Source organism: Aulonocara stuartgranti (assembly GCF_965226115.1).
Source record: "Aulonocara stuartgranti genome assembly, chromosome: 4".
NCBI lineage: Eukaryota > Metazoa > Chordata > Actinopteri > Cichliformes > Cichlidae > Aulonocara > Aulonocara stuartgranti.
The window spans coordinates 4,717,329-4,732,143 of NC_138942.1; the positions used below are offsets into that span (position 1 = coordinate 4,717,329).

Sequence of the window (14,815 nt, forward strand, 5' to 3'; positions counted from 1 at the left end):
GTAAACAAGTATTCTGTGATTTTATGTTTTTAGGTCTTCAGGTTATCTCACCCCTGTCCAGTTATTAAACATACTTCACTATTCCATGTTGTTGTTGTCAGTTGCTATCTTCATGTTGCTTCCTATAGTGAAGCTTTCTGTGTGTTTGCTCAGGTTTGCTCTTTGCTTCGTGTTCTTCTAGTTTACTTTGTGTACGACCTTTTCCAGGGTTTCTTTTGCCCTTTGCCAGCTCCTTGTTGAAGTCGCCTGCTTCGCTCACTGACCTCCTGCGTGCGACCTCAGCCTTTTCATTAATGATTTAGATTTTGTTGTTTTTGTTTTTTACTCTGCCTTCTTTTGTCCCGCGGTCGAGTCCTCCTCTCCTTCAGTGAATGAATAAAACAATGAAACTCTAACTACAGTCCCCAGGTTCACATCTACACCAGTGCCATCCGAGCCTGATATCATATTTATTGAGGCACTACACAGTATTCATTCTCATTTAGAAAGGGTGGGATGGTTGAACATCCTAAGCCTAAGAACGAAAAATGTCTAACTATAAAGTCACCTAATGTATATGTAAAGTAAATTATGTATTTGTAATACACTTATAGTTAGCTGTTGTCTCATAATAGCCTAATATTGCTATTTGCCAGTCTAATCATTTAAAAATGAAGAAATTTAAAAAGGTATAAAAAATATATACAGTATAATGTAACATTTTAAAATGAAGGAATTTCTGCATTGAATTTATATGGATCTTCTGTATTTATGAGCCAAAGACTGAATTTACCATTTAAAATTTATGGAAATGCCCATAAACAAAAAAAACCCAACATAATGATGTGAGAAAGTGATAAAGTCATAACAGCTGGATCAAGCTGAGAAAAACGTCTCTGGTTTCTATAATGGCCTGAAATGTTTGAGGCATGGCACTTGATGAAGTCTTTCTCAAATAGCAGTGGACAGCTCAGATTCGCAGAATGTAAGGTGTTAAAGCTGGTTTCTGCAGAGCCCCTCTGATGGCATGGTCCAAAATATAAATAAATTGTGGCCACAAAATACTACTTCGTGGGCACGAAATACTTTTTTGTGCCCACGAAATACTATTTTGAGGACACGAAATAGCTATAACGTGCGCACAAAATGCTAATTTGTGGGCACGAAACACTTGAGCGATAACCGTGATCCTTCCCAGGCCCTTCCAGTTGGTTGACAATAAAATCTATCCCAGCGTCCAGGTCGTACTTACGTCTGTAAAGCAACTGGGCTCTCAATATCCTGTTTAAATGTCTCTCCGTAATAATGGTTCCTTGCATTGCCAGGCTTTTCAAAAGGCATTTGTAGCTCATTCCCAGCCTAAAATAAAACTTAATCATACTGTCTCTGTACACGGTGTATAGGTTTAGCCTACTCTTATGCTTATGTCTCTTAGCAGCTGTCCAGGAATTGTATCAATATGATGTGCACACGTTATCTATTTCACCTTGAGGCGACTTTTGTTGCGATTTGGCACTGTATAAATAAAATTTAATTGAAATTGAAATTGAATTGAATTGAGTTGCCACAAATGCGTAATTCGTTGCCACGTTATACCCAATTTGTGCCCACAAATTAGCATTTCATGCGCACCTTTTACCTATTTCGAGCCTTCAAAATAGTATTTCGTGGGCACAAAAAAGTATTTTGTGGGCACGTTATACCCATTTCGTGCCCACAAAGTAGTACTTTGTGGGCAAAATTTATTTATTTTTTGGACCATGTCATCAGAGGGGCTCCGTAGGTTTCTGCGTGTGAATCTCGTCTTATTCAGGGAGCTTTTTAATCATTTTTTCACATGCATTGTCTTATACATTTTATTCGTATTTTTTACATTTCTATTGAAGACATACTGCTTTGAGATTTTCACAGTGTCCGTCTGCCTGAATGTTTCCGGTCATAAATATCCTTTTTTTGCTTGTACTAGCTCCAAATTTTCATTAGACACAGCTGACTGAGAAACCAGCGTCTTTTCCCACACTTGTGTGTGATAGAGTTGTATAATTCCTCCCATTGTTTCAACTGAAAGATCTCTTGCTGCGATGCTTCCTTTCAATCAGCCAGGTGCAACAGCTCATTAAGGTCTGCAAACACTCAGACTGTTGTTTCATATTTAGGTTTGTGCATGTCTTTGTTTTAGAAATGCAAATTACAGGTGATTACATGTTTTTTCACCCAACACTGAGTGATTGGATATTTTTTTCCTTATACCTAAAAATACACCATTATGTTTTCTTGCTGAGGGACTGTTATTATGAAGTCTTACTCTTTCTAGAAAGACATTTGCTATCAACACGTTATGGACATACATGCAAATCCAAACCAGTTTAGCAATATTAAAACTGTGTATCTTTCTCATTGGATAATGATAATCTAATGACTGCAGCTGATTTGGTAAACATGTTGACAGCTAACGAGACAACAGGGACACATTTAAACATAACCAGAGGACATAATTGTATTTGTTTGTTGTTTGTTTTTTACAGTTTCTCTGTTATTTAATTGAAGAGCGATATGAGTTCAGGGCAGTACAAAACCACCATGTGCGCAGGCTTTTATCAGCAGTACAACATACCAGACCCAATTTGCTGGTATTTGTAATTTGTCCTTGTTCCTTGCAAAAGAAAAATGGTGTGTACTCTTTCTTCCTCTCTTTCAAACACTTCACCTCGAGAAGACAAAAAAACTCATTCTTCTTTTATTTGGTTCAGTTTGATTTACGACCCTGATCTCTGGGCTTTGTCTCCCCCCTGTTTCCATGGTGCCAAAATTTGGGGAATGTAATGTGAAATGTGCGTAATCACGAGGAACTGGAGATATTGAAAAATGATTAATGTGACAAAACCAAGAAACTACTCGGCCTCGCAAAGAGGTAAACAGTAGATTGGCTGCTTTTGTTTTCGTGTTTTGCACTTTGCATTTTTCCTCACGTGTCTTAAATTAAACTAAAGAGACTGAAATCCTTTTTTATTGAGTCTGCAGCTGCCGCCTTGGCACAACAATAAGCTTTCAGTCAGTTTGTTAGATGAACTCTTGGATACGCTCAGGGCTCTGCTGTTCACACATTAGATGTTCTGTAAGTTAAAAAAAGAAGAAGAAGAACAAAGCGATTTCGAGAAGGCTTTCTGTAAAATTCATCCTTTTATTCTGACACATTCTGACACTGAATACACTGAATAGGCTGTACTGCTGTGTACTTATTAAAGAGTTAACTTAAGGTCTTTGTAGGTGAGCTACGTCATCTCCATTAGTCTACAACATTGTGTTAAAAAATGTTACAGATATATTTGTTTAAATGGTGGGCCAGCTCAGTTGCACGATGGTTAGCACTGTTGCCTCACAGCAAGAAAGTCCTGAGTTCGATTCTGTGGAGTTTGCGTGTTCTCTCCGTGTGTGCGTGGGTTCCTCCCACATTCCGAAGACATGCACTTAGTGGGGTTAGGTTAATTGGTAACTCTAAATTCACATAGGTGTGAATGGTTGTCTTTCTCCATGTATTATAATGAATGGATTGTATTTATATAGCGCTTTTTGAGACCCTCAAAGCGCTTTACAATTCCACTATTCATTCACTCTCACATTCACACACCTTCCGATTACAAGACGAACTGCCAACTCTTGAGCCACGATTGTCATTAGCCCTGTAACAGACTGGTGCCCTGTCCAGGGTGTACCCTGCCTCTCGCCCTAAGACAGCTGGGTTCCAGCCCCCGCCCCCAACATTGAGCCTTACAAGGAGAAGTGGAAGAGAATGGATGGATGTTTCAATGGTTTAAAAATAGCTCATGTTTTGGACAAAAGTTATCTAATTCAGGAAACAGCAAGCCAGGCCAGGAAATCATCCAGAATAATGATGTGTCTATTTTACACACAGACTGTGTAAAATAGATACAACATGACCAAATTCCAGTCTGCACACTCCAGTAGACACACTTTCCGGCATGTTTAGTGCTGTTTCAAGGCAACTAACCCTAAGTGGAAGTGGGCTAAAAAAGTCATTCAACACACAAAAATAGTTTCTGTGTGGTTATTTCAGAAAAAAATGGCATTCATCGAAACTTATTAAACTTAAATTGCTTTTATTTTTGTAGTTATAATTCTAATAGTAAAAAAACAATAAAGTTCTGTGTCTGTCAATGACAGGCAAAGGCTGGAGCTGGTAAAAACGATCTTAGAAATTCTTCCCTTCATTCAAATTAACGAATGAGATGACGAGCTGCTTTCCTTTTTGGTATCTTGAGCTAGAATGGAGGCATATGGAGATTCCCGTTATGATTGGCCACTAAATGCAGTTCAATCGAGAACTGGCATTGTGCAGTTGATGTTAAGTACTGCAGAACAGAGCATGAGTGTAGAGACCCTCGAAACTTTTGAAGCTCAGTAAGGTTGTTTTTCACAGGCTCTTCTGTATTTGTTATTCCCACTTATCAGTTATTTTAGAAGACGAAAAAGATTCTTAAGCCTTCTGTTTGTTGGTTTGTTACAGCTTAAAACAAAAGTTATTACTAAATACAGATGTGTTAGTTTTTGCTGTGAGCGAGCTCTAATTTCTCTGATCAGGGTTTCTGCAGGTTTTTAGAAAGCCTTAATGTTTAAAAATCCTGTGATCTGAAGTTCAGGCGTAACATTAAGGCTGTCATTTGTTTTCAAGTTAAAGCCGTTATTATTCACCATACCATGTATGTGATGGCCAAACCCATAGCCACACTCTAAAGTCGGTAACTTGTGTATTTTCATTTCTTCATTTGAACACAATAACACACTTTAGTTTCCAATAACTTTATTAATTGGTTTGGATACATTTGTTCTATTTGTAAGCACGTACATTTAGTTTACTTAGGAATTCATACCAGTTCATTACTTTTATTTTTGACTAACCTTTGTTTCTTTTACTTTTTACCTGCCATGATCCCTGGGAGTTGCCAGACAAAAGGTGGTGGACAGAGTTTGAAATCATTAAATACAAAGAGGGATAATTGGACCACACCACCACTTCCTACTGAAGGGGAGAATGTGTATTTTCTTTAATTAAAAACAAAGTATTTGTACTTAATTCAGTATTTGAGTTTAGGGTTTAGTAGTTTTGATTTCCTTCTTTGGTGTTTAGTTTATTAACGAACCAGAATCTACTGCATTTTTGTTGTTTACAATTGTGTTTTGTTTAGTTACCCCTCATGTTCATAGTGGTCTGATCAGGCATTGTATGTACCCTTGTGTGTCATTTCATGTTTAGGTCAGTTATGTTTGTTTGGGCAGTCATTTGGTTTGTTGAGTTTTGTTTCTTTGACCTCTTTTATGAGCTGAACATTTATTACTTTTGTAAATATAATTTTTGGGGGGTTAAATAAATGGAAACCCTAGTTTTCTAATAATTCCTGTGACTCCTGCTTTTTCAACTCGGTCCATCACAATGTACCATAAACTGTATATAAAAAATGGATGTAGCTGAAAAGTGACACCAGTGCGGATGTACCTTAAATTGCTGTATTTATTTGCCACCAGGGGGCGATGTTTATGTTTACTATTGAAATTGTAGTGTTAAACTCTTTAGGACAACAGACCTTTTCTTGCTCTTGGACCTCAGTACAGCTATCCTAGTTTCAGGTCACTGAAAACAACAGAATGCTTCAACTGTTAATAGATAAAGTCTTCTCAGTCTACAACTTGTACAACATTTTTGACAATATGTCATTTCAGTTTGGACAGCAGTGACCAATAAGCAGAGCAACACGACCTTCTCTAGCATGCCAGATACTCATTCTTTCTCACATGCTTCATTTAAAAATGAAAGAGATTGTGTGGGTGAGCGTAGCAGCTGTTATTTCCCTTCAGTGTTTGGTCAGCATGACAAAGTCTCACCCCCCTACGTCTTCCAGTCGACTCTCCTCCATGCGTGTTCCCAGTTCACATTAACTAGAGTGCTGCTGGGTTGCTAATGAAATCTCAATTATCTGCTTTTTCCACGTGTGAGAATATCCTGTGTTTAATTTACCTGCTTTATCAAAAGAACCAAATATAGATGGCATGGTGAAATCATGCTGCAAACAAGCATCTTTATCTATTTGCTGTGTGAGTCATTATCTCATATCCATTTCTATCCCATTTTCGTTATTTTATCTACAGCCTTTCTTTTTTGCAGCTCACCCTCTGAGAAACATCTCTGCTAACTCTTCATGTAACAGCCTAGCTTATTATGGCTAACAACACTTTTTGGGAGTGAAAAAGTGACTTGCAAAGCTTGATTTTATAAAATACCCTAACTCTTAATTTACAAATGCATTGTAATACTATATCTAATAATCTGTGCTCAGAATACAGACACTTCATCTTACCACAAGTTTTATAATTCCAGATAGATGTTTCCTAAATATGTTTTATTTCTCATTAGCAAAATTACAACATAACTACTATTTACATGTATTGGACAACTAAATTGGGAGACCTTTTGTCTCCTCCTAGTCAGCCTCCTAGTAGGTGCACATTTAAGTTTGAAAACCCAAGGTGATTTTCTGAAAGCTTGACTTCTTATCTTGACCTTGAGTTCAAGGTCACTGAGATTCAAAGTCGTCCAAGATGTTTAGTAGCTGCACCTATGGTATGAATTTCAAAATCCTACAACACCTCGTTCCCGAGTTATTCGCAAACTTGGGTGTCCACACTACCAACCCCGCCCACCCACCTTTTATGGCCGAGGGGTTAAACGTGTTGAACAGGAGCTTTGGGCCACAGCTGCCTTTGTGTACACAAAAGAAAAGCAAAAAACCTAAATGAAGAAGAGAAGCCACCACAGACTGTGGACATGTCAACACATACCACATTCACATTAAAGAAATTCACCATTTACAAGTTGAGACATAACGCTATAACATTAAGACAAGAAAAAGATGGGTTTAAACAGCTCTGCTGGAGTCGGGTCCCATGAGCATCAAGCAATCAATTGTTTCCATTGTTTTTACAACAATGGAAACCCCAATGAGTTTATTGGAAGACTGGATGGATTTTATTGCATCTGTGAAATCGAAAAGTCATTAAGTGAAAGGCCGGCTTTAGGTTATTAAACCTGCAAATAGCAAAAAATGTTTAGTGGCCTGAATGGCAACAGACTATTTGGTGACAGAACAGAAATATAGGAGTTATACCAAGAAAAACAAATACTGTCTTCATGTGGTTAATGTGTGTTTTACATGCAAAGAATCCCCAGTTTTAAACCAGGATGAGATGGGCATCTGAAGGTTTATGCCTCTAAGTCCAACCTCAGTACCTCGGCTTCATAAAATAAGGAAGTTGCTGAAAGTACAACTATAGCAGTATTTTAAAAAATCAGACCAAGCTTATAGTTAGAAAAAATAATATTATATATATATAAAATATTAAAAATGATATTCAGTACACACAAATAATAAATAGCTTGGGATACCTTGTGAGCATCATTTTCAATCAAATAGTAAATTCTTTAGTGTTACACTTATCTATTAACAAGCATACTGTTTTGTGTTTTAAAAAATTGTTGATGAAATTTCTTAAAATGACCCAGTAAATTTATACAAAGTTACAAATTGTATAGACTTTAACCACTTCAGCCATCATAGTACATCATGGTAAATATATATTCAGGTTAATATTTCTTATTATTGATGACTTCTTAGTCTGAGTGTGAAGAGCTTTAATATTAAAGTAAAAGTACTGTTACCCTTTGTCATGTCCTTGAAAAACAGTTTTTCCATTTCTTTTCATTGCTTTCTGAAAGAAACTTGAAAAATGTCAGCTATGAAGTTCAGTGACTTTATTTTATTTTTCTTTGCTTCAGCAGAACAGATGGGTGGGAGCTGAGATCACAAAGCAACATGGGCGACGCGTCGTATTCCGGCCTGGAGATGACGGCTGAGACGTGGGAGAACGGCAGCTTTGCGAGCCCCTCGCCGGGTCTCCCACTGTTTCCGCTCATGTTCAACGACAGCGATCTGAACGACACGCTGTTCAACTCCACCAACTCCACCGCCCCTGATGCCTTCTCGGGTCCCAGCGTAGCAGGGGTCCTCATCCCACTCATTTACATAATTGTTTGCATCATCGGCCTGGGCGGCAACACTTTAGTGATTCACATTGTTCTGCACTACTCAAAGATAGAGTCCGTGACAAACATCTATATTCTCAACCTGGCCATCGCCGACGAACTCTTCATGCTCGGCCTGCCTTTCCTGGCGGTGCAGAACACGCTCCAGTCATGGCCCTTCGGCTCCTTCATGTGCCGACTGGTCATGACTGTCGACTCCATCAACCAGTTCACCAGCATCTTCTGCCTGACCGTAATGAGCATCGATCGCTACCTCGCCGTGGTCCACCCCATTCGGTCTTCTAAGTGGCGGCGGCCTCAGGTGGCCAAAGTGGTGAATGGCACCGTGTGGGCGCTGTCATTCCTTGTTGTTCTGCCAGTGGTCATCTTTGCTAACATCCAGAAAGCAGGAGGCACCTGTAACATCGCCTGGCCCCAGCCGGCTAACATCTGGAGGGCTGCTTTCATCATTTACACCTCCACTGTTGGATTCTTCTGCCCTCTTCTCATCATCTGCCTCTGCTACCTGCTCATCGTCTTCAAGATCCGCAGCTCGGGGAAGAAAGTCCACGCCACCTCGACCAAGCGGAGAAAGTCAGAGCGGAAAGTGACACGCATGGTTGTGATTGTTGTTGCTGTGTTTGTTTTCTGCTGGTTACCTTTCTATGCCCTCAACATCATCAACTTATTGGTGGCCCTGCCACCAGAGTACCAGGGCCTTTACTACTTTGTCGTAGTGCTCGGTTATGCTAACAGCTGCGCCAACCCTATCGTCTACGGCTTCCTGTCAGACAACTTCAAGCGGGGTTTCCGGAAAGCCCTCTGCCGCTCCACGAGGAAGGTGGAGAACCACGAGCCCCTGGAGCACCAGCAGCAGGACGAGGGCAGGAGGGCGCTCATGCCCAGAGAGAGCCTGAGACGAGCAATCAGGGATGAAGAGGATGATGATGAAGAGGTGGTTTCAGAAATGACTGAGATATACAGAATTGCCCAGAATGGAAACAGCAGCTACCAGCTGCAGAGCTCGCAGCCGTTATTCTTAGAGAAAGGCGCAACGCCTGGAGTCACAGAGCTAGCCTCCCCAGATAGGCGGGATAACATGGGGGATGCGAAAGGGAAAGACGCCAACGGGGCCACCCTGACTGTCCCACTGCTTCTCAACGGAACCAAGGGTGGGAGCACTAAAACGCTACCAGAGGAAAACTTGGAACCAAGCGCATCATTGGAGATAAGTTACCTCTAGTGTAAAATATGAACTTTAAGTTTATGGGACCGATGTGGAGTGAGTACAATACAGGGTGGCCTGCTTCTAAGCCAAAAAAAAAAAACCCCATAACAACCCATTAATGAACACTTGGGTGGGTCTTAACATTTTTTCATCAGTGTACACATTAAAAAGCATGTTTATAATGTAAATTTTGTTTATATGCATGCCTGTATGTACAAATATGTGCCTTTAATTGGTTTGATCACCATTTTTTCTGCTCTTTTAAGCTGTTATATTCCATAATGTGAAAATCATTTGCTCAGGTTTGGCTGTATTTAAGCTTCAGTCGCCATCTAGGTTGATGACATGGGTGTTGTTACTGCAACTATTATAAAACCAAATGCCTGCAGCTCCAGCTCCTAGAAATCCTAGTTTGTCTGTTAGTTTCATTTTGCTGCCGGGATCACACTTTGTGTTTTCTATAGAGAGTCAAACAGGTAAAGAGGTGGTCGGGGTGGATGAACAACATGCAAAAAAAATAATGTTTCTGATTGGGTTAGGACAAAAGCACTCATTTTCACACTCAGTGAATCCAGGAAAAAGTCAATGTATTACATATTTTTTGAATATGATTGTTTAATTTAACATAACCACCAGCTGCCAGCTCCTAAACATACTCAGCATCTCATTAATAGTGTCATATCTTATCTTTAAATACTTATTTAACCCCTTGGATGCATGGTGCACTGTTAAATTAATCCTTATACACTTTATACCGGGCTCTGTGCAAGGCATAGTTAAGGTTATGAGAACTATGGATCTATGATATAAACTATCTATATACTATATAATTTGTGGAAAACTGTTTTCTCTTACTTACATTATTAGTATGTTATTATTTTCCAAGCCTGCTGCACTTTTTCAAATTCCAGGGACCCATTATGTTCATTTCCTTGCCTCATATTTTCATTCTTTGCTTCTACTAGAGTAACTTTACACAATTAGCAGTTGAGATGAATCCTTATTTAGCTTCCACTTCCCTCAGTTTATCCTCCATCTAAAACAAGTTTCTCTGTTCAAGACAATTTTTGATTGGCTGGCCCCGCACATACAGAAATTTTAAACTCATGACCAAATGTTTTGGCAGTGGCACACATTTTGTGTTTTGTACACTTTGTCATTTCAGTTTTTACTTGGATTATTTTCAGCATAAGCATTCTTTGCTTCTTCTTTTTTTACTGGTGAATAATCAGTTCTGGCCCAAGTCCTGATTGATGGTAATCCATTTCTGTATTATCAGTGCTTCAAGTCGATCACCCTTTGTGGGCTTCAGGTTATCTGCTTGCTTTTAAAGGACTGATCATACGAAAAACATGCTCAAAGATCAGCTTCTTCCAATGGTCCAAGAGCAATGGGGTGATAATCTGTGCATTTTTCAGGATGATGGAGCACCACGTCAGAAATCAAAGCGATAACTAAGGTCAAATCAGCTTTTTGGATCAACGGCCAGGAATCTCCTCAAATCTATTTCTTAATCCCACCGAGATTTAATCTTAGAAATGTGCCATCATTCAGGATTTGGCTCAGAGGCTGATATCCACCACGCCACAAATAACGTTTGTATGAAAGACAAGATTTGTGCCTTTGCCAAAACTTCTGACCCCACTGTTAGAAGCTTTGGCCATATTAAGTAATAAACGTTAGATATAAAAGATGAGCATATCCACGCTCATGCTGTAGGAATTTTCTCGTAGAGCTTCCAGCCCTGCTTTCAGAAATCAAACACTTTAACAGTTTTAGATCCAGCATAATTACAAAATCTTATTATCCAGCTGCTTCCAGTGTGTCATCAGAGCAGCAGTTGTGCACGTAAAATAATTTGAAAAAGCCGCCTCATAAAACCAAAGTGCTTTATAATAACGGCTGGATTGATGTGACAGTCAAAGAGATATTAGAGAATCCATTAATCTGTCAGTGCTGAACCGATACCTGTGTGAAAGCCCTGAGGCTGCTGTCAGAATGAGAGTGCTTCTAATAACCGCTGACATACAGAAGTTGCTGTTCTAAAACATGCCAACAAAAAAGGAAAAGTTCATAGGAAAACCATTTTTTAAATTTAAATATTCTATATTTTTTTCATTAATTTCAGTGCCCCATTTAAACTCAGTATAATCTCTGATCTAATGAAGATCAAGCTGCTGCAGGCACTCGCAAACTCCATTAGCGTCATCCAGGTTTCCCTCGCTTGCATCATTTGTCCGTGTCGTAGTTCCTCACAGTGAAGATGTGAAGCGTGACGCAGGACCGAGTTCTTTCATCCAGAGCGTCTCGCGCGTTTCTGATGACGACACGCCGGCTCACACGAGTCAAACCGCAATCACACTGGAAAGCGGAAATGCTGTGAATTTTTCATGTAGTGTTCACCTTTATTTATATTCCTATAGATACAGATCATATATATATATAATTTTAAATTTAAAACTTAAAATGAGCAAACTGAAACAAATGAAACTTGTTTCTACCTGACACTCAGATTATAGAAGGAGAAAAAAAACCCTCCCATTTCTGATATATAATCATACTGAAGGCTTTTATACCCTTATTTGATTTACTTATGAAAGTGTCCACTTTCTCATTACTTTCATATATTGTTTTAGGAAGTATCCAATACATACAAGTTTCATTTATATAATTTTTCAGGGGATCTTATATCTGTTTTCACTCTTGTATGCTTTTCATACAAGTTTCACACAAGACAGATACAAACGTTATAAGATTTATATATATCTTTTCCATTAGCCTTATATGATTCACTATATGAGGCAAGCCAAATCTGATGCAAGTCTTTATAAGTTTTTTCGATTTCTTTTCCATATGGGTAGTGTCAGAGCAGTCTGTTGAGTGAAGGCAGGTATCCAATGATTTCAAGCCAAACGGTGAATGTAACAAATTCTCTTAAATTTCTTCTACCTGCTGCTCAGGTAGCGGGCCAAATGTTTACTCATTATTTTAATAAGACTTAAAACCACTGACAGACTGACCCAGCCTTAAAGTTGTTTCATTTTAAGCCTCAGAAATAAAAATTCAAGGTGCTGAAAAACACACATTCACTTTTCTCCTTATGCTGCAGAAAAGCTTGAATATTTAACCAGTGACCTTGAAATCAGTTTAAAATGCTTCATAAATTTTCTGCTGGATATTGTTATTCATATCTTTCAAGCTATTGTCTGCAAATAACATATTCAGATTTTATATAATATGCTTTTTTTTTGCAACATAAGGGTTTTTAAGATAATATCAGATGTGGGTGGCTGATCGCAGCAGTTCCATCTATAGAAATACTACGTCCACAGTTCACACCGACACTGCTTTTTAACTGACAGGTTTACTTTTCCATGCATGGCAACATTTTCCCACAAGAAAGAGACAAAACTGTATTAATAAAGAAGAAATTAGGGAATATACTTTAAATTGATGTCTGTTCATTCAGTAAGGTTGCTTGACGTAGGGAAGTTGGTAAGGTTATAATCATAGGGTTGCAATTATTTCTGGTTTTAAAATACAGATTTTTGTAGTTCGCTTATTGCCCTACTATTAGAATTATTTGCTATGCACAGGTTGCTAAAATAATGTTATTACACCTGCATACAGACAAAGAAACCCATGTTATCTTTTAATTTAGCAAATTACATATTTCTTTGATGTCTAAATTTAACTAAAACAATACTTGTATCCTAGTTTTTCACATGTGGAAGACGAATTTACCCATAAAACTCCAGCACTCTCCCAACACATGCTGACTGCTCCACAAAACAGTTAAACCACACCAGAATCTTCAACATGCATATTTTAGTAATTTAGATATTTACTGTCTCGGGCCCTCGTATTGAAAATATGATCAAGCTAAGCGAAAAGAGAAAAGAAAACATCGCCCCTATACCTGGAAACATTTTTTTTTTGTCTCTAGCTGCCATTTTGACTTTTGATATTCAAGGCCAGACAAGTGGGACTCCACTATTTAGAACAGGGATATTAGACATACAGCCTGGGCCAGAACCAGGATGCCAAAGGTAATGTGTGGCCCAGTATAGACGACACGGTACTATTCAAGGAAACTGCAACTTTCTCCAGGGTAGAAGTCTAAACCATCACCAGATTTGCAGAGATGTTACAGAAAGTGTGCCAGCGGGTTTGATTTATGGCAAAGATATTAAAATTGCGCCAATTCTGCATCAGACATTCAGGCCTGTGGATATTTTTTTGTTTCTACGTAATGATTCTTATTTAGTTTTAAGATCAGAAGTTCAAGATTTAGAAGGTTTTTTGGTAACTAACATGCAGCACTAAAGATCAATACAGCTGTCAGACTGTGTGGAACTCTTTAAAAATAAAGTCAATGAAAGTGAAGACGAGCAAACACTGCCAGATAAAGCTGTCACGTCCCGGTCGCTTAGAACAGGTGCAAGGAGACGAGCTTTGAAGAACACTTGAACAGTTCTCAGTGAATATCAGGTAGCTTTTTTGTTCGGATTGCCCATCCCTATGTGCAGCGAGTGTTCTGTATTATTTTCTATTGCTATAAAAGAAATCAAGCTGCATTCAGTTTCCATGAAAACGTGTTTGCCGTAGCAGGAATGGTTCATAAGGACAATTTCTAAGAGACAGAGTTGCATGGCTTTTTATGTTACAGCATTCTTACTGATTCTATACAAATAATGTAGATAATTATCTGATTACATGGGTGTACTTTGAAATTAATCTGTGTCGCTGCTCAGATTGTGACCTTAGCGAAAGAGCTAATTTGTCTGTGTTGTTTCTTGAAAGCTGAACACTGAGCCATCATGCCGAGGCTCGCTGATTAATTATACACGTGCTGCCTGAGGTGTGTAGGCCAGGGTGGATCCAGAAATATTTGAGCAGTAGCCACAATACTGTTTTTATGGTCCTCATCAATTTCAGTACAGCTGTAATTAAACATATAATTCTGAAGGATCTGCGCCTTAATTAACCGTTATGATCTGTATAACTGCAACACTGAAAAAGATTTTAAAAAGTTAATAAGTTACTATTTTCTTATCTGAAGTTATGTCTTTGTGGTGTACTGAGCTGCTTCGGGAATGTGAGTTATCATGTAAAACAAACTTGGTCACACTGGCTTTGTGTTGGTGTGCATTCTTGGTAATTTTGTGTGTTTTAATTGTCATAAAGTAAAGCTATGTGCCAGACAGGCGTCCTTTCTTTATCAGACTCCGGTACATGTGAATGGACTCCTGTACACACTGTTTGCACTTTGGTGTGATTACACACAGACTTTTTTTCACATAACTGTAAAAATGATTTTGTTCATTACTCACAAACCGTGTCAAGTTGCCTCTATTGAGCATACAAAGGTTTATTGGGGCTCATGGAAGAGGATCTCCATTAAACGCCAAATATTGCTTAAAATTTACTACTGACCTGCCTTTCTTCTTTTTCCTACCCTAAAAAAGTAGTAATTAAAGTGGATTTACTAAACACTACGCCCTCAGTTCACAACT

At 38.7% G+C, this 14,815-nt stretch overlaps 1 protein-coding gene across 4 annotated transcripts in view; it reads left to right on the forward strand.

Annotated features, from left to right (window-relative positions):
- The window catches only part of LOC309704879 (somatostatin receptor 3), a 49,688-nt gene extending 40,336 nt beyond the window's left edge, over positions 1–9,352 (forward strand). For 3 of the 4 annotated variants that reach the window (XM_082530355.1, XM_082530354.1, XM_082530356.1), the window contains exon 2: positions 7,826–9,352. In XM_082530355.1, coding sequence (XP_082386481.1) covers positions 7,863–9,314 — 1,452 coding nt within the window. In that variant the 5' untranslated portion in view covers positions 7,826–7,862 and the 3' untranslated portion in view covers positions 9,315–9,352. The remainder of the gene's footprint in view (positions 1–7,825) is intronic. The other variant, XM_082530353.1, reaches the window with a different exon arrangement.
- The last annotated feature ends 5,463 nt before the right edge of the window (positions 9,353–14,815 follow it).